The sequence below is a fragment of the Monodelphis domestica genome, chromosome 2 (assembly GCF_027887165.1).
Source record: "Monodelphis domestica isolate mMonDom1 chromosome 2, mMonDom1.pri, whole genome shotgun sequence".
In the NCBI taxonomy this organism is placed as follows: domain Eukaryota; kingdom Metazoa; phylum Chordata; class Mammalia; order Didelphimorphia; family Didelphidae; genus Monodelphis; species Monodelphis domestica.
This window is the reverse complement of record NC_077228.1, coordinates 211,363,122-211,381,549: the sequence shown is the minus strand read 5'-3', so window position 1 is coordinate 211,381,549 and position 18,428 is coordinate 211,363,122. Positions and strand designations below refer to the sequence as shown.

The 18,428-nt window shown below is 53.6% G+C and overlaps 1 protein-coding gene across 1 annotated transcript in view; it reads right to left on the bottom strand.

The window, feature by feature from the left end:
* The window catches only part of QRICH2 (glutamine rich 2), a 29,804-nt gene extending 14,864 nt beyond the window's left edge, over positions 1 to 14,940 (bottom strand). The window contains exons 1-8 of the mRNA XM_056817098.1: positions 14,058 to 14,940; positions 12,764 to 12,841; positions 11,541 to 11,627; positions 11,027 to 11,131; positions 3,867 to 10,665; positions 2,360 to 2,445; positions 1,823 to 1,920; positions 688 to 802 (exon numbers count right to left, since the gene is read on the bottom strand). Coding sequence (XP_056673076.1) covers positions 688 to 802; positions 1,823 to 1,920; positions 2,360 to 2,445; positions 3,867 to 10,665; positions 11,027 to 11,131; positions 11,541 to 11,627; positions 12,764 to 12,841; positions 14,058 to 14,606 — 7,917 coding nt within the window. The 5' untranslated portion in view covers positions 14,607 to 14,940. The remainder of the gene's footprint in view (positions 1 to 687; positions 803 to 1,822; positions 1,921 to 2,359; positions 2,446 to 3,866; positions 10,666 to 11,026; positions 11,132 to 11,540; positions 11,628 to 12,763; positions 12,842 to 14,057) is intronic.
* Between the last annotated feature and the right edge of the window lie 3,488 nt (positions 14,941 to 18,428).

Below are 18,428 nucleotides of genomic sequence, written 5' to 3'. Positions count from 1 at the left end.
TTCCTTCAGTTAGGTTTAGGTAGTGATACTCAGACCTTGGCTCTCCTGCTACATGGCACCATTTTGTGCCCAGTCTGTGCCTCTGAAAGATCTCTAAATTCTGAATTAGAGTATGAGATTTCACCAAATTCTTTAGGTCTTAGAAGTATCCAGTGATTCTATAGGCTAATGGTAATTGCAGACTGAGCTCCAATGTCATGTTGCCCAGGGAATTTGGAACAGACCTGAGGGTCTGGGCTATTAGCCTCAGTGGGATTGGGAGGTACTGACAGGTAATAAAAATGGGACTGACTTGGGGCAGCTGGGTGGCTCAGTGGTTCAAGAGCTAGGCCTAAAGATGGGAAGTCCTAGGTTCAAATCTGGATTGAGACATTTCTTAGCTTTGTGACCCTGGGCAAGTCACTTGACCCCCATTGCCTAGCCCTTACCACTCTTCTGCCTTAGAACCAGTAATACAGTATTGACTCTAATACAGAAGGTAAAGGTTTTTTTTTTTAAAAAGACAGCATATGATCAGATATGGGTCTGTGCTCTGATCATCTAGCTGGAAGCCAAAGGACTCTTGGATGTAGCTTCCCTAGGAAGGATAGCAGAAAAAGTGAGGTTTGGTCTCTGGTACTTAGCAGGAGAGAAGTCTGTTCCCTCCCTCTCTGATCAACTTGTGGGACCAAGACCCAAGACCCTCACCTGTTCCTGTAGATAAAGTGATGCTTCTGCCACTGATTGTTCTACAAGGGCCTTGCCCTGCTCTTGCCGTTCCCTCAGCAGTGCCAGCTCCTTCTCTATGTCGTGCACATTCACTCTAGGCCACAAGAACCAAGAGACTGGTCACTTACTGACCAGCAGCCCCCAAGTCACTTGGGCTCCAGGTATTAATTTAGTTCAGCTTTCCTCAAGGGGTGAGAAACCAGGTAAGTGGAACTGAGGGCTGGGTGAGTTGGGTCTTCATTTTCTTTCCCTTATTAAAGAATTCCAGCTTCTAGTTCTGGGATACATGTAAAAAACACAAGTTTTTGCCTCAATCATTCTGATGACTGGGACAGATGCCCATTCAGCCAATACCTAAAACTTTTAGCCTCTTAGGAGTGATAACTGAAGAAACAAAAATGGTGGAGTCACGGACACCACCTGGCTTCTTTAAGTTTCAATCTGAGAGGCTTTCCTTTCTTTTTACTCCAGGCACTGGCTTCTAGAAGATCTTGATGATTTTATGTGAAGCTGCTCAGCCTTCTGGGCTAGCCATAGCAACCCCCCAGAGCATGAGACAGATACCACAACCCATTTTAAGAAGGGGAAGGCAAGGAAAGGCCAAGAATGGCCTCACTCATCATTAACAGTTCCTTGGCTTAATGGGAAGCTAGGTAGCTCAGGGCATTGAGAGCAAGGCTGGGATGTCCTGGATTCAAATTTGGCCACATTTTGTAGTTGTGTGACCCGTAGCAAATCACTTATCCCCCCACCCCTTTGCCTAGCCTTCATTGCTCTTCTGGCCTTGGAAAAGGCAATTTGTTATTGTTCAACTGTTTCAGTCATGTTCAACTCTTCATGACACCATTTGGGGTTTTCTTGGCAAAAATACTAGAGTGGTTTGCCCTTTCCCTTTCCATCTCATTTGACAGATGAGGAAACTGAGGCAAACAGGGTTAAGTGACTCACCCAAGGTTACATATCCAGTAAGTGTCTGAGGACAGATTTAAACTCAAGAACATGAGTCTTCCTGACTCCAGGTCCAATACTCTATCCACTGTGCCATCTATCTACTCCTTTTTCCTATATACCCAACACCAAATGGTTTTGAGCTCCAGGAAGGCCTAGCATTTACCTGAGGATATTTAGCTGCAGACTTAGCTGGCCAGTTCTTCTTCCATCATCTTCTTGTTCTTCCTCCTCTCCTTCCAGAATCCTTTGCATAAACCTCATCTGTAATACCAATGGTTCTGTAGTTTCAGGCTTTAGTCTTCCCCTTTCCCATTAGATGATAACAATAGCCAACATTTATATGGTGCCTTTGGGGAGGTAGGTTTTCCAGATGGAGAAACAGAGACTAAGTGAATTGACCACAGTCACTTAGACATTCAATTAGCTAGTGAATGTCTCAGGCAGGATGGCTCTATCCACTGGATCTCCTAGCTGTCTATCTCTTCTTCCTCAGGTCTTCAGAGGCAAGGCAGAGATCTTGGCTCTCTTAATGGGAGGGCACCAAGGGATTTAGTGAACTAAAAAAAGCCATCCCCAGTCCATTTGTAGTCTCTCTCCCTGGGAGGAACCTCACTCAAGGAGTTTGTTCTGAAATGCTTTTGACTGTACCCTTAGCGTGGTGATTTTTCTATGGATTTCAGGTACCCCTTTAACCACTCACTTTTTCCCTCTCCTCTTGAATTTCTTTGGTTAAGGCTTTAAGACCTTGTAGCTGTTCCATCATGTCATCAGGGATGCTTTTAGAGGCTATGGAAGAAGGAAAGTCAGAATTGTAAAGTTCCAAACTTCTCTTCCTTCTCCTGCTGGTGAGTTCCTTCCTGATCCTCCATTTCAGGAGGAGTCTAGGCTAGCCATCCTTCGTTTCCCTGTAGATTTTGCTTCTGATTCTCCAAACTTCCCCAACTATGTGTGGCATCCTTCCTTTCCACTCCACCCCCTTTTCATTCCCTTCCCTTTTATGTGTTATTTTCCCCATTAGTATGTAAGCTTCTTGAGACTATCTTTTTTGTTTATATTACTATCCTGGTCCTTAGCACAATGGGTAAGCTGGCCAAAGCTTCATAAATTCTTCTTACTCTCCTGATTCCACACTCCCCTCTCTTAACCGTTGTGAAGAAGTCTTTATTTTGCCTGGTGATGAGTATGAAATGTCATTGTTCTAAGTCTCCAGAAACTCTACCTACATAAGCTTCCCACCCACTCCAAATCTTAGGACCCAATGCACTAAACCATGGGTGAAGGAAGACTGAATTTAATCCTTTTGCTCTCCCCCATACCACCCCATTTCATACTATCTTCTTTTTCTTTTCAGTTTCCTTACCAAAGTCCTTAACCCCGGGTGGGGGTGGTGGGGGGTGGGGGCTTGATAATGGCAATAAACTTCTCACTCCCTTCCTGGGATCACTGGCCCCAACTCTGAGATCAGATGCGAATCTTGCGGATTCTCACTGTCTCCATCCACCTAATCACTCAACAGAGTCCTATAGTGCTATATAATAGCTCTATGTCACAGTGGACAGAGCTGGAAGTGTGGAGTCAGGGAGACTCATCTTCCCGAGTTAAAACCTAGCAATAATGCATGTCTAACCCAGTGGAATTTCTTGTCAGTTCTGGAAGGGGGGGGTAGGGAAGAAGGGAGTGAGAGAACATGAATCATGTAACCATGGAAAAAATATTCTAAAAAAATTTAATTATTTAAAAAGTCTAGCCACAGACACTTATTAGCAGTGTAACCCTGGGTAAGTCACTTAACCCTGTTTACCTCTATTCTTTGGGTGTTGAATGAGCTGGAGAAGAAAATGGCAAACTACTACAGTATCTTTGCCAAGAAAACCCCAAATGGGATCATAAAGTCAGACATAACTAAACAACAATGCAAAAGAGCTATAACTAGGGTAGAGTGATTGGAGCTATATTCCAGGATGCTAAAATTTAGATGGCACTAAAAGCTTTTCCATTTTCTTATCAGGTAGAAAGTGAGATTAGCACCAAGTTAGCAAGAATTGTTAAAACAGGAAACTACCAAAACAAATTTTAAAATATATTGGAAACTACTAAAAGACAGGCCAGCTCCTCTCTCTGCCTAGATCCTGTGATTTTCCCTGGTGACTGCCTCTCCAACCTTTCATGGCCTACTCTATGTCCCAGACAGGGAAGAAAATACCTACTTAATTTTCCTAACACGCTCTTTAGCTTGTCCAGCTCAGATTTGCCAGGGTCTTCTTCCAGTTCCCCCATCTGCTCCTTCAGAATCAGGTAGTAGTTGGTAAGCTCCCCCATCAAACGCAGGGTCTCCAAGGCAAAGGGGAAGCTAAAACTCTGTCTGTCCTGTGATGAGCTTTTATCTCTTTGGCCTGGGAGTCTTTCTCGAGAGGTCTGGAGTCCAACTCCAGGCTGCTGGGGCAACCATGGAGGTGGTGGTGGTATAGGATGCTGGTGTCCCCCAGGGAGCGGCTGGGATGGCATGTAGAATTGCTGGGATGGCATGTAGGGTTGCTGGGATGGCATGTAGGGTTGCTGGGGCGGCATGTAGGGTTGCTGGGATGGCATGTAGGGTGGCATATAGGCTGTCGGGGATGGCATGTAGGTTCCTTGAGATAGCACATAGGATGGCTGGGATTCCATGTAGGGAAATTGGCCATCAGAAGGAATCTCGGTTGGAGGGAAACTCTGGTCTGTGACTGTGGGTTGCTCCCAACTTGGGGGGGTGCCTGTGGCAGCAACACCAGGCTGATCAGCACTGGAAACTGCAGGAGCACGTTGCCCTGGTGTAACACCAGGACGCCCTGTTGCAGACTTTGGCTGAGTAGCTCCAGGACGCCCTGTTGCAGACTTTGGCTGAGTAGCTCCAGGATGCCCTGTTGTGGACCTTGGCTGTGACACTCCAGGCAGTCCAGTTGAGGATCTTTGTGGTGACACTCCAGGCAGTCCTGTTGAGGATCTTTGTGGTGACACTCCAGGCAGTCCAGTTGAAGATCTTTGCTGTGACACTCCAGGCAGTCCAGTTGAGGATCTTTGCTGTGACACTCCAGGCAGTCCAGTTGAGGATCTTTGTGGCGACACTCCAGGCAGTCCAGTTGAGGATCTTTGTGGTGACACTCCAGGCACTCCTGTTGGAGGCCTTTGCTGTGTGCCTCCAGGCTGCGATGCTGGTCTTTGCTGCCCTCGGCCAGGAGCACCAGTTGGGGTTACAGAACTTGTTTCTGGGGCTCCAGGATATGGAAGGGGGCCTGCATACCCAGGTGGGGCTCCAGGGCCTGGCTGATACCCAGGTGGGGCTCCAGGGCCTGGCTGATACCCAGGTGGGGCTCCAGGGCCTGGCTGATACCCAGGTGGGGCTCCAGGGCCTGGCTGATACCCAGGTGGGGCTCCAGGGCCTGGCTGATACCCAGGTGGGGCTCCAGGGCCTGGCTGATACCCAGGTGGGGCTCCAGGACCTGGCTGATACCCAGGTGGGGCTCCAGGGCCTGGCTGATATCCATATGGGGCTCCAGGACCTGGCTGATACCCAGGTGGGGCTCCAGGGCCTGGCTGATATCCATATGGGGCTCCAGGACCTGGCTGATACCCAGGTGGGGCTCCAGGGCCTGGCTGATATCCATATGGGGCTCCAGGACCTGGCTGATACCCAGGTGGGGCTCCAGGGCCTGGCTGATATCCATATGGGGCTCCAGGACCTGGCTGATACCCAGATGGGGCTCCAGGGCCTGGCTGATGAGGTGAGACACCAGTAACAGGCTGGTAGGTGCCTGGGGCTCCTGGCCCAGGTGGCTGGGTGGCTCGGGCTCCAGGTCCAGTGGCTCGGGCTCCAGGTCCAGTGGCTCGGGCTCCAGGTCCAGGCTGCTGGGTGGCTCGGGCTCCAGGTCCAGTGGCTCGGGCTCCAGGTCCAGGCTGCTGGGTGCCTGGAGCTCCTGGCCCTGGCTGGTAGGGTCCGGGGGCTCCTTGACCCGGCTGGTATGGCCCGGGGGCTCCGGGTCCAGGCTGCTGGGTGCCTGGAGCTCCAGCCCCAGGCTGGTAGGGTCCTGGAGCTCCCTGCCAAGGCTGGTAGGGTCCTGGGGCTCCCTGCCCAGGCTGGTAGGGTCCTGGAGCTCCCTGCCAAGGCTGGTATGGTCCTGGGGCTCCAGGTCCAGCCTGGTAGGGTCCTGGGGCTCCCTGGCCAGGTGGGTAGGCTCCTGGGGCTCCCTGCCAAGACGGATAGGGGCCTGGGGCTCCAGGCCCAGGCTGGTAGGTGCCTGGGGCTCCAGGCCCAGGCTGGTAGGTGCCTGGGGCTCCTGGTCCAGGCTGCTGGGTGCCTGGGGCTCCTGGTCCAGGCTGCTGGGTGCCTGGGGCTCCGGGTCCAAGCTGCTGGGTGCCTGGGGCTCCTGGTCCAGGGGGCTGGGTGCCTGGGGCTCCGGGTCCAAATTGCTGGGTGCCTGGGGCTCCAGGTCCAAGCGGCTGGGTGCCTGGGGCTCCAGGTCCAAATTGCTGGGTGCCTGGGGCTCCGGGTCCAAGAGGCTGGGTGCCTGGGGCTCCGGGTCCAAATTGCTGGGTTCCTGGGGCTCCAGGTCCAAGCTGCTGAGTGCCTGGGGCTCCGGGTCCAAATTGCTGGGTTCCTGGGGCTCCAGGTCCAAGAGGCTGGGTGCCTGGGGCTCCGGGTCCAAATTGCTGGGCACCTGGGGCTCCAGGTCCAAGTGGCTGGGTGCCTGAGGCTCCTGGTCCAAATTGCTGGGTGCCTGGGGCTCCAGGTCCAAGAGGCTGGGTGCCTGGGGCTCCGGGTCCAAATTGCTGGGTGCCTGGGGCTCCAGGTCCAAGTGGCTGGGTGCCTGGGGCTCCAGGTCCAAGTGGCTGGGTGCCTGGGGCTCCTGGTCCAAATTGCTGGGTGCCTGGGGCTCCAGGTCCAAGTGGCTGAGTGCCTGGGGCTCCAGCCCCAGGCTGGTAGGTGCCTGGGGCTCCGGGTCCAGGTGCCTGGGTGCCTGGGGCTCCTGGTCCAAATTGCTGGGTGCCTGGGGCTCCAGGTCCAAGTGGCTGGGTGCCTGGGGCTCCAGGTCCAAGTGGCTGGGTGCCTGGGGCTCCAGGTCCAAGTGGCTGGGTGCCTGGGGCTCCTGGTCCAAATTGCTGGGTGCCTGGGGCTCCAGGTCCAAGTGGCTGAGTGCCTGGGGCTCCAGCCCCAGGCTGGTAGGTGCCTGGGGCTCCGGGTCCAGGTGCCTGGGTGCCTGGGGCTCCTGGTCCAAATTGCTGGGTGCCTGGGGCTCCAGGTCCAAGTGGCTGGGTGCCTGGGGCTCCAGGTCCAAGTGGCTGGGTGCCTGGGGCTCCTGGTCCAAGCTGCTGGGTGCCTGGGGCTCCAGGTCCAAGTGGCTGGGTGCCTGGGGCTCCTGGTCCAAGCTGCTGGGTGCCTGGGGCTCCAGCCCCAGGTGGATAGGTGCCTGGGGCTCCAGGTCCAAGTGGTTGGGTGCCTGGGGCTCCAGCCCCAGGCTGGTAAGTGCCTGGGGCTCCCTGGCCAGGTGGGTAAGTGCCTGGGACCCCAGGTCCAAACTGCTGGGTGCCTGGGGCTCCCGGTCCAGGTTGTGCCCCAGGCTGGTAGGTGCCCAGGGGTCCCTGTCCAGGTGGGTAGGTGCCTGGGGCTCCAGGTCCAAGCTGCTGGGTGCCTGGGGCTCCAACCCCAGGCTGTACCCCAGGCTGATAGGTGCCTGGGGCTCCTGGTCCAGGCTGCTGGGTGCCTGGAGCTCCAGGTCCAAGCTGCTGAGTGCCTGGGGCTCCTGGTCCAGGCTGGTAGGTGCCTGGGGCTCCTGGTCCAGGCTGGTAGGTGCCTGGGGCTCCTGGTCCAAACTGTTGGGTGCCTGGGGCTCCAATCCCAGGCTGCTGGGTGCCTGGAGCTCCTGGTCCAAACTGCTGGGTTCCTGGGGCTCCAGGTCCAAACTGCTGGGTTCCTGGGGCTCCAACCCCAGGCTGCTGGGTGCCTGGGGCTCCTGGTCCAAATTGCTGAGTGCCTGGGGCTCCAGGTCCAGGCTGGTAGGTGCCTGGGGCTCCAGGTCCAAGTGGCTGGGTGCCTGGGGCTCCAGGTCCAAGCTGCTGGGTTCCTGGGGCTCCTGGTCCAAGCTGCTGGGTTCCTGGGGCTCCTGGTCCAAGCTGCTGGGTTCCTGGGGCTCCTGGTCCAAGCTGCTGGGTGCCTGGGGCTCCTGGTCCAAGTGGCTGGGTGCCTGGGGCTCCTGGTCCAAGCTGCTGGGTTCCTGGAGCTCCGGGTCCAAGTGGCTGGGTGCCTGGGGCTCCTGGTCCAAGCTGCTGGGTGCCTGGGGCTCCTGGTCCAAGCTGCTGGGTGCCTGGGGCCCCTGGTCCAAGTGGTTGGGTGCCTGGGGCTCCAGGTCCAAGCTGCTGGGTGCCTGGGGCTCCTGGTCCAAGTGGTTGGGTGCCTGGGGCTCCAGGTCCAAGCTGCTGGGTGCCTGGGGCTCCGGGGCCTGGCTGGTAGGTACCTGGGGCTCCCTCCCCTGGCTGGTAGGTGCCTGGGGGTCCCTGGCCTGGTGGGTAGGTGCCCGGGGGTCCCTGGCCAGGCAGGTAGGTGCCCGGGGGTCCCTGGCCAGGTGGGTAGGTGCCTGGTGGTGCTTGGCCAGGTGGGTAGGTGCCTGGGGGTCCCTGGCCAGGGGGGTAGGTGCCCGCGGGTCCCTGTCCAGGTGGGTAGGTGCCCGGGGGTCCCTGTTCAGGCGGGTAAGTGCCTGGGGGTCCTTGGCCAGGTGCATAGGTGCCTGGGGGTCCCTGACCAGGCGGATAGGTCCCTGGTGGTCCTTGGCCAGGTGCGTAGGTGCCCGGGGGTCCCTGTCCAGGCGGGTAGGTCCCTGGTGGTGCTTGGCCAGGTGCATAGGTGCCTGGGGGTCCCTGACCAGGCGGATAGGTCCCTGGTGGTGCTTGGCCAGGTGCGTAGGTGCCTGGGGGTCCCTGACCAGGCGGATAGGTCCCTGGTGGTGCTTGGCCAGGTGCGTAGGTGCCTGGGGGTCCCTGACCAGGCGGATAGGTCCCTGGTGGTGCTTGGCCAGGTGCGTAGGTGCCTGGGGGTCCCTGACCAGGCGGATAGGTCCCTGGTGGTGCTTGGCCAGGTGCGTAGGTGCCTGGGGGTCCCTGGCCAGGCGGATAGGTGCCTGGTGGTCCTTGGCCAGGTGCGTAGGTGCCTGGGGGTCCCTGGCCAGGCGGATAGGTGCCTGGTGGTCCTTGGCCAGGTGCGTAGGTGCCTGGGGGTCCCTGGCCAGGCGGATAGGTGCCTGGTGGTCCTTGGCCAGGTGCGTAGGTGCCTGGGGGTCCTTGGCCAGGTGGGTAGGTGCCTGGTGGTCCTTGGCCAGGTGCGTAGGTGCCTGGTGGTGCTTGGCCAGGTGGGTAGGTGCCTGGTGGTGCTTGGCCAGGTGCGTAGGTGCCAGGGGGTCCTTGGCCAGGTGGGTAGGTGCCTGGTGGTGCTTGGCCAGGTGCGTAGGTACCTGGGGGTCCTTGGCCAGGTGGGTAGGTGCCTGGTGGTGCTTGGCCAGGTGCGTAGGTGCCAGGGGGTCCTTGGCCAGGCGGGTAGGTGCCTGGTGGTGCTTGGCCAGGTGCGTAGGTGCCCGGGGGTCCCTGGCCAGGTGGGTAGGGGCCTTCGGCTCCCTGGCCAGGCTGGTAAGTACCTGGGGCTCCAGGTCCAGGCTGCTGGGTGCCTGGGGCTCCGGGTCCAGGCTGCTGGGTCCCTGGGGCTCTGGTTCCTGGCTGCTGGGTTCCTGGTGCTCTGGTTCCAGGCTGCTGGGTCCCTGGGGCTCTGGTTCCTGGCTGCTGGGTGCCTGGGGCTCGGGTTCCAGGCTGCTGGGTGTCTGGGGCTCCTGGCCCTGCCTGAGAGGTAACTGGGACTCCTGGTCCAGGCTGTTGGGTGCCCGGGGGTCCCTGACCAGGCGGGTAGGTGCCCGGGGGTCCTTGTCCAGGTGGGTAGGTGCCCGGGGGTCCCTGTCCAGGCGGGTAGGTGCCAGGGGGTCCCTGTCCGGGTGGGTAGGTGCCCGGGGGTCCCTGTCCGGGCGGGTAGGTGCCTGGGGGTCCCTGCCCAGGCTGGTAGGGGCCCTGTCCAGGCGGGTAGGTCCCTGGTGGTGCTTGGCCAGGTGCATAGGTGCCTGGGGGTCCCTGTCCAGGTGGGTAGGTGCCTGGGGGTCCTTGGCCTGGCTGGTAGGTGCCTGGGGGTCCCTGTCCAGGCTGGTAGGTGCCTGGGGGTCCCTGTCCAGGCTGGTAGGTGCCTGGGGGTCCCTGACCAGGCTGGTAGGGGCCCTGTCCAGGTGGGTAGGTGCCTGGGGGTCCCTGGCCAGGGGGGTAGGTGCCTGCGGGTCCCTGTCCAGGTGGGTAAGTGCCCGGGGGTCCCTGGCCAGGTGGGTAGGTGCCTGGAGGTCCCTGGCCAGGTGGGTAGGTGCCCGGGGGTCCCTGTCCAGGCAGGTAGGTGCCCGGGGGTCCCTGGCCAGGCTGATAGGGGCCCTGTCCTGGCTGGTAGGTGCCTGGGGGTCCCTGGCCAGGCTGGTAGGGGCCTGGGGGTACCTGGCCAGGTGGGTAGGTGCCTGGTGGTGCTTGGCCAGGCTGGTAGGGGCCTGGGGCGCCAGTAAATGGTGGGTAGGTGCCTGGGGCTCCAGGAACTGGTGGGTAGGTGCCTGGGGCTCCAGGGACTTGTGGGTAGGTTCCTGGGGCTCCAAGAACTGGTTGACCTGGACCTCGAGCTCCAGAGACTGGCTGACCTGCCCTAGGGCCTCGAGGAACCTGGGAAGTGCTTGAGGCTGTGCGAGGGGGTGTGCCAGCAGCTGAGCCTAGTGGACCATGTTCTGTGATACTCCGCCTTGGTCCAAGAGATGGACCCTCTGTGCCAGGCATTGCGGACTTTGATGAAGTTTTCTTGAGAGGTTGAGGGCGCTTTTCAGTGGACCGCTCAAAACGCTTTTCAGGGGACCGTTCTCCAGGGCTTTGAGGTATTTCTCTAGTTGGAGAAATGATTCCAGTGACATCTCCAAGTGACTAGAGGAAGGGAAGAAGACAGAAATGACTTGGCTTGTGTGTTGGGGGAGGTCTGATCAGGTCAAGGTAGGCCATTAGTCAAGAGAGAATTTTTGGGACCAAACCTCAGTGGGTCCCTGTGGTAGGAATTATAGAAATGTTTAGGGGGGGATATAACATCTAATAAAACAGCAGGTAAACCCCTTTCATATCAGGCCACTAGGAAAATTATCCAGGGACTTTGAATAATACTGTTGCTATACTTGGATGGATCCTGTCAGAAATGGGCCAGAAAGGAAGGAAAACCCCCTGAAATCACACATGGCATTATTAGCTTTGAGGGGAGCCCACCCTCAGTCCTTTCCCAGCCTTCCCTAATTACTGGTGTGCTTTTTCGACCAGAAGATATGGCCTGCTCCAGGTCCTCCCAGGTAACTACGGTATTGTCTTCAGGGTAAGCACTCATCATCTTCTGCTCTACGTTTGCCTGGTGGGGAAATGGTCACATCCAAGTAGGTCTGGAAATCTTGTCTTCCTACAAACCATTCTTGCCTGATCCTTCTCCCCTCCCCCTCCCCACCCAAGTGTCCAACTAGTGACTGGCAGCTCCCTTCTTCATTCTGTTACAATCCAGACTTGGAGCAAGTGCATACCTTAATCTCCCACCTAGAATCAGAAGCAGGCAGTGGGGAGTAAGGGGTGACATTTTAGAAAATATTCCTTTGGGTGCAAGAATAAAGCTCCAGAAGGCAGAGGGCACTCCCAGTGTCCTCTTCGGCTGAGTTAGAGGCTTGCAGAGAGGAGTCTGAGTAGAGGACTAGAGGAAAGGCTAGGCTATGGATAATCCTCTTGACCACTTCAAGGGTCCCCTTTTCCTGCACTGGGAAGAATGTTACCAGTTCCCTTTCTTGATTATTGACTATGTTCTCCAGTGCTCCAATTCTGTCTTCCATATTTTCGATCCTTTCTTTGTATTTGTCCACCTGCAAAAAGTGAATAGAAGCACACCCTGAGTCAAGCTCTCACTCTCCTCTCCCACAGGGACAAACAAATGAAGAAGGGAATCTGTTAAGATACCTATAAAGGTGGGGTGGGGGTGGCTGGGTGGTTCAGTGGATGGAGAGCCAGGTCTGGAGCCAGAAAGTTTGGGGTTAAAATCTGGCCTCAGACACTTCCTGGGCAAGTCTATTAATCCCCATTGCCTAGTCCTTACCACTCTTCTGCCTTGGAGCGAATACACAGAATTCTGTGATTCTAAGATGGAAGATAAGGGCTTAAATTTTTTTTGCTCTTTTTTTGTGTGTGGTTGTACACTGATTGTTTTTTTAAGGAGTAGCCTTTGTTGAACAACAGAAAAATGGTTCTCCACACCTGTTGTAATCCAGTCCTTGCCCTCTACCATCCCCATGTTTCCCCAAAGGAGATGTGTTTATGGGAATGGGGCTGGGCAGAATGGGCCAAATGTCTCTGCCTCAGTCATTTCAGATTTTTTTTTAATGTTGCCAACCCCTCTTCCCTCCAAAATGTACTTATGCCTGGAATTTTTTTTTAAACCCTTATCTTCCCATCTTAGAATCAATACTGTGTACTAGTTCTAAGGCAAAAGAGTGGTAAGGGCTAGGCAATGGGGGTTAAGTGATTTGCCCAGGGTCACACAGCTAGGGAGTATCTGAGGCCAGATTTCAACCTAGGCTCTCAATCCACTGAGCCACCCAACTGCCCTCTGGAATTTTATTTTAAAAGTTAAATTTAATCTTGGGGATACTTGGCGAATTTCTCTATATCCCCTCCCTAGTAGTATGGAGTCTTCAAAATCAGGGTAAATCTTAAAGGGCTGAACTGTGTGTCTCTGTAGCCAAGGGACCTCAGGAGACCCCTGGAGCTGAATACTAAGCAGCATGGAAGAGGACAGGAAGAGGGCAGAGTTCTCAAGGTCTAGAAATTCGTTTGCTCCTGGGAGTAAGGGCCCAAATAGTCCCCTGGTTTTCAAGAAGCAGCTCAAACCTGACTTCTCACTGAGAAAGATTGATTTGGAGATCTGCCTCAAACTCAGCTAGGGACCCTGGGGACATCTGGCCTGTTTGGGAACTGGGAGATGGCTGAGAAGACTTCCTCTCACCTGGGGCTGCGGAAACTTATCCTGATCTTCCTTCAAGGTGTTGACTTCATTCATGACATCTTGGATCAGTCCCATGGCCTGACGAAGGAACAGATGGAAGCTAGCATGAAGATACTGACCTGGCTAGGGATATGCCAGAGCCAATTTGAACCATCTAGAGCTGACTATTAAATAATGTTGATTAAACTTAAAAGTTTTTCAAAAGTGTATCATGAGTACATTTTTTTTCCTGGAGAACCTGTTAGACATTTACCAGAACCCTACTACCTGGGACTCAGGCTGAATATGGGTCCTCTTAGCCATCTTTGTCCAGAAGCATGAATTGGCTGTATGACCAACGAGGAGTGTGTAAGTCCTAGCTAGCATCGCCTCTCCCTTGGGATCCTTCAGTCATCCAGGAGGGAAGCTCCCAACCTAGGGCTGCCACCTGGGACCTGAAAGTGCTCTGAGATCTTAGCTGCCAGTCTGATGTTCCATTTATTGGGTGTGTGGATGTGGGTATGTGTTCAGGCTAGAGACTTCATCTGTGCAGCTTGCTTAAAAAGATACCAGACTTTTAAAAACTATTGGAATAGTCAAAAGTTAATATTTGCCACAATGTCCTAAAAGTTCTTTTGAGATCTTGTGGCCATTATTGCTTTTTTGAATGAAGTTGAAAGATACTATAATACCAATAATCAAAAAGGAAACAACACTAGAAATTTCTCTGGCAAGATTATGGCTCAGTATTGGAAGGAGCATTGGCCTAAGAATTAGGAGATGAGGTTCCTATTCCAGCTATGCAGTAACTTTAGCAATGTGATTTTGGTAAGTGGTTTTAACTTTCTTGAGTCTCCGTTTCCCTATCTGTAAAATGAGGTGGTTTGACTAAATGATCTCTAAAGTACTCTTCCAAAGTCTCCTAGATAAGGACTGGAGGTATGTGAAGCTTTTGAGCCAGAAAATTTGTTCCTAAACCATGGAACCAACAATAGCCCCCTGGCCACCCAGGATCCTTTCCTTCCATTAATTTTTTGGGGGTAGTTGCACCATCTGCTTTTTCCTGGAACCTTAAGTTTCTTATGGCTCCCAGGGGGAGTAAAAAGTTCAGCCATGATGCCTGGGTTAGAGCTAAGGGATTACAATTCTACTGAAGGTTGGCTCTTTTCTCTTTCTCTGCAAACTCATAATGTCTGTCTGTTAAGGACAGGAAAGACCCAGCTTGACCATATCTGAGTGACCACTCCCTGGGGAAAGGGAACTCAAAATGCTGGAGAACACAACCAGTCCTTCGCCCCTAGTGAAGCTGACTCACCTTGGAAATGCCATCCTCGTTGGCTTCCACTTTCTTTTTCAACTGCATCATTTGCCACATGTCTGACACTCGGGAGCCACTCGGGGCTTTTTCTAGCAGGTCAGTACCCGATGGTAGCTTGTCCAAGGCGGCTATTTGCTCCCCAAACACATCAACCTGAGAGCCGATTGACTGTACGTGGTCCTCAATTCCGTGCACTTGGCTCCCAATGGCTTGGACTTGTTTGCCTAAATCCTGTAACTGTCCCCCTAAGTCCTTCACCTGAGCCTCTAAAACTGTGGAGGAGAGTCGCCCTGAAGGCTGCCTAGAGACGCTGGCTTTTCTCTTGTCCTTGACAGGGGCCCCGCTTACAGTGGGACCCCGGGTAGCCTCTGTGCTCCGGGTCGGCTCTGTGACCTGGGAAGGCACCTCAATTTTGAAATCCTGCAGGTTCAACTGCTTGAGCATGGCAAGCAGCAGGCTGTGGAGGGCATTGAAGTTGACAGCCCCCACTTCCGGCGTGCCAATCGAAAGGTCCACCAGTTCCCCCAGGGTGACTTTGGTAGGCATGGTTCATCCACTTAGGTCGGCTCAACATTCAAACGGATCAGGCTCGGGATGGGTTCCCTCACTTGAAAGAACCGGAGGCCAGTTCTCCGCCCACTTCCGGCGTCCAAAGGGAGGCTTGGGGCGAACCTCGGGGGGCCAATTGCTACCAGATGTCTCGGTGCCCTTGTCCAGCCCTGCCAGGTGCCAACTGTTTGGCAGATGTCCCAGCTGCTCGGACGTCGGTATCAGGTCAGGGTCCTAAGAATTCAGTCCGGTAATGGACGTGCCCAGGGAGAAAGCGGTTCAAGCCACTGCCCACTCGAGCTCCTCTCTCTCGGAGGTCCCGCCCCAAGCCCTCCACCCCACCCACCCCCTCCCTCCCTCCCACCCAACTCCCACCTCCCACAGTTCACAGTAGATTTAATGAATCCCAAAGCTTGTGCTGAAGTTGCCTGCCGCACCACTGCGCACTTCCAAGTCTGATCTCCACGTTGCCCAGTCCGGCCACCCTCTCCCTCTCATTGGTTCTCCGTCAATTCGGCTCCTGCTCTCCGACATTCGAAATGCCCCTGCGTACCACTTGTTTTCTTGGAAGCGGGATTTTATTGCTTTGGTATTTGTGGTTGCTTGGTAACAGTCACAAAAGCAGCACCACACCTTGCTATGAGTTCCAAGGGAAGAATGTATCATTCAGAGTGAACTCCAGGAACTCTCTCCAGCCTAAATGTCCAAAGGTTGAGTAAGGATGGTGAGGCCCATTAAGGGAGCAAGATGCTCGCTCCCAGGGGCTGGCCCCTCAGGGGAAAGCATCTTCGTCTTAAAAAAAAAAAGTATATTTCCCCCCAATTACATGTAAAAACAGTTTAACATTATTTTTTAAATTATTATTGAGTTCCAAATTCTCTCCCTTGCCCCACTCTCCCTCCCTCACACCCTTCCCCCTCTCTGAAACAGTAAGAAATCTGATAGATATTTTACGTGTGTAATCATGTAAAATGTTTTTCTCCTAGTCATATTGTGGACAAGATCTCAAACAAAAACAAAAAAATTAAAAAAAAAAAAGATGAAAGTGAAATATACTATGCTTCAGCCTGTAGCCAAATCCCATCAATTCTTTCTCTGAGGGTAGAAGGTATTTTTTATCATTAGTCTCTGAGATTGTCTAGAAGCACTGTATTGCTATAAGCATACAGGGATATAAATTTTCCCTAAATAGTGCTTTGTCTGTATCCCATAAGTTTTGTTATATTGTCATTCTCTTCAATGAAATCAGTGATTGTTTCTATGATTTGTTCTTTGACCCACTGGTTTTGAATTAAATTATTTAGTTTTCAATAAATTTTTCTGCCCTAGTACCCTTTTGGGGAACCTATGGCACCTAAGCAGGAGGCTGTGGGAGGGAGCTGCTCCCTTCCCCCTCTCCAGGTATACATTTCTATATGACCTCTGCCCAAGTAGCTCAATGCCAGCATTCTCTCCCCTCTTTGGGGTAAGAAGGGGGTAACAGGGAAGAGGGGAGAGGGGCAGGACTCACATGACAGTTATAATTTGGGTACTTGGTCTCTAAAAGGTTCACCATCACTCCCTTGGTACTTGGTCAATTGTGCATGTACCAAATGTGCTGCTGAAAAGAAGGTATATTACTTTTTATCCCTATTCAATTGTCTGTAGATATCTATTAAATCTAACTTTCCCAAAATTTCACTTACTTCTTTTACTTCTTTCTTATTTATGTTTTGGTGTGTATTTATCCATTCCCCCATCAGAGTCTTTGACTTCCTACCTGTCTGACCCAGCTTGTCCCACCCAGCTCATCCCAGCAATGTGACTGGATGTCACATAAACACACAGGTGATGTGTGTTGGCACTAAGAGAGGATAAAGGAAGGGTGACAAGAGGACAGTCTCTCTCTATTTCCTTGGAGGCAGTGGAGAAGGACCATGGCTGAGAGACAGCCATGTGGAGAAACACATGGTCAGAGTTAGGTTAGATTAGGTAGCTCAGGGAGGAGTAGTATCTCTGGTATGGAGGGCTTGTCATGCTCTCCTAGGCCAGCTCTCCAGCCTCTGACCCCCACTTGACACTCAGCTCTCACTTGTGGCTCCCAGTAGCTGCTAGCATGTGGCAGCGGCCACACCCCAGGCAACGGCTTCGACAGGCCGGCTAAACCTTGTGAAGGTAGCCATCGGGTCGTTGACCCCTAGTGAACTAGGGCTTTGCTCACCCAGCATGTGAAGACTGTTTCGGCAGAACAGGCAGAAAAAACCAACAAGAAGGTTCAATGGCTGAGATGGCGATTACAGCAAGGCACTGTGGAGTGCTTAGGGTGTGTTGGAGCACAAAGGACAACACAGCCATCCAATGCAGCTGAGGAAGTCTCCAGGTGTAACGACTTTTCGTGCCACTGGACCCAGGCTTCCAACGCTGAGAGAGTGGGACTGTCTCTGTGCATCGACTTTTCCACTTAAATCTTCATGCACAAGTGTCTTTGTGCACAAAAACACACAAAGACAATTGTCATCCTCGGTTACCAAGAGACTACTACTACTAAATCTCTATATATCTGCTTTTTCTATTTCAAGTGATTATTAATAAGCTCTATGAAAATAAGAACCTGGAGTTATTAATTTAAATCTAATAGTTTGGTGACCAGAAGTCTAGAGTTTAGAATCCTTAATTCTCCTCTCTAAGTTTGTAGGGTAGTTTTTTTTTTTTGTTTTCTTGTTAGACAAAAGGGCAGATTAGCCTCACAGCCACAGCCATTGGTCTGTTACTACAAAGCTGCTTTTTGTTGTTTTTCGGCCAGCTGCCCTCCACAGGACCATTTGCTAACACTGCCTGGGGTGCTAAGCCTGTTGCTTGAAGGGTGAGATTGATCCCCTTTTCCCTTAAACTAACTCAGGGCTGAGGGGTGACTGAGAACAGCTGAGTAGCAGGCATCACCTTGCTGTTGCCTGGTGAACCAGGCCCGCTCAGGGCTCCACCTGGCTCAATGGCTCCCTGCCTCCTGGTGTAGCTACACCCCCTCTCCCCCCAGAGCTACAACCTCGTGGCACAGAACTCTGGATTGGCCCTTTCTGAGCTCCCATATGCCTACAACATTAGCTTGGGTGGGAGGTGGGGCATTGTGGAGAGCATCAGCAGGATCCCTAAAGCTGCCTCACTACAGGAGTCCCAGGCCCCTGCCACCTCAATTTCTGCTCCCTTGACCATGACAAGCGTTGCAGGACCTAATAAGCAGGGGACCCTGCCTTCAGCCTGTGCTCTTCACCTGAGCTTTTTGCACCTCTAGATCAGTTTTTTTCTCTGCCTTTTGTCCTCCCAGGCTAGCTCAGTGAAGCAGCTCCCTTTCCCAAATAAAGTACCAGGGTCCAGACTTCCTTCAGCCCAGTAGGCCCACTGGAAGCATGTGGCCACTGGCTTTTTACCACTGGTATGGGGCGGGGAAGGTGCAAGGGAATTTCTCCCAAACCTTCCTTAAAGATTTTTCTTGCCCTCCATTCAAATGAGCCTAGTCACTTCTGGGCTAAGATGGCTATAGAGTAGGAGGAACTTCACGACTCTTCCGACTACTGGTCATAATAAAATCTTGCAAAAAGACAAAAATCAAAATCAGATGAGGGAAGGGGCTCTGCCAAGGGGCACAGCCTTGAAGGTAGGCAGGGTTTGGGTGTTTCCGTGGTATAAGGAGGTAAAATTATACCTACCAAAACGTGAGCTGATCACCCCTCCCCAACACCACCTACCATGCCAGAGTCAGAGCAAGGGCCAGGGCAATCTTTAGATTCTCCGGGGCTGACTGAGGGCAACACAACCTTACCCCAGAGGGCAGCACAGGGCCTT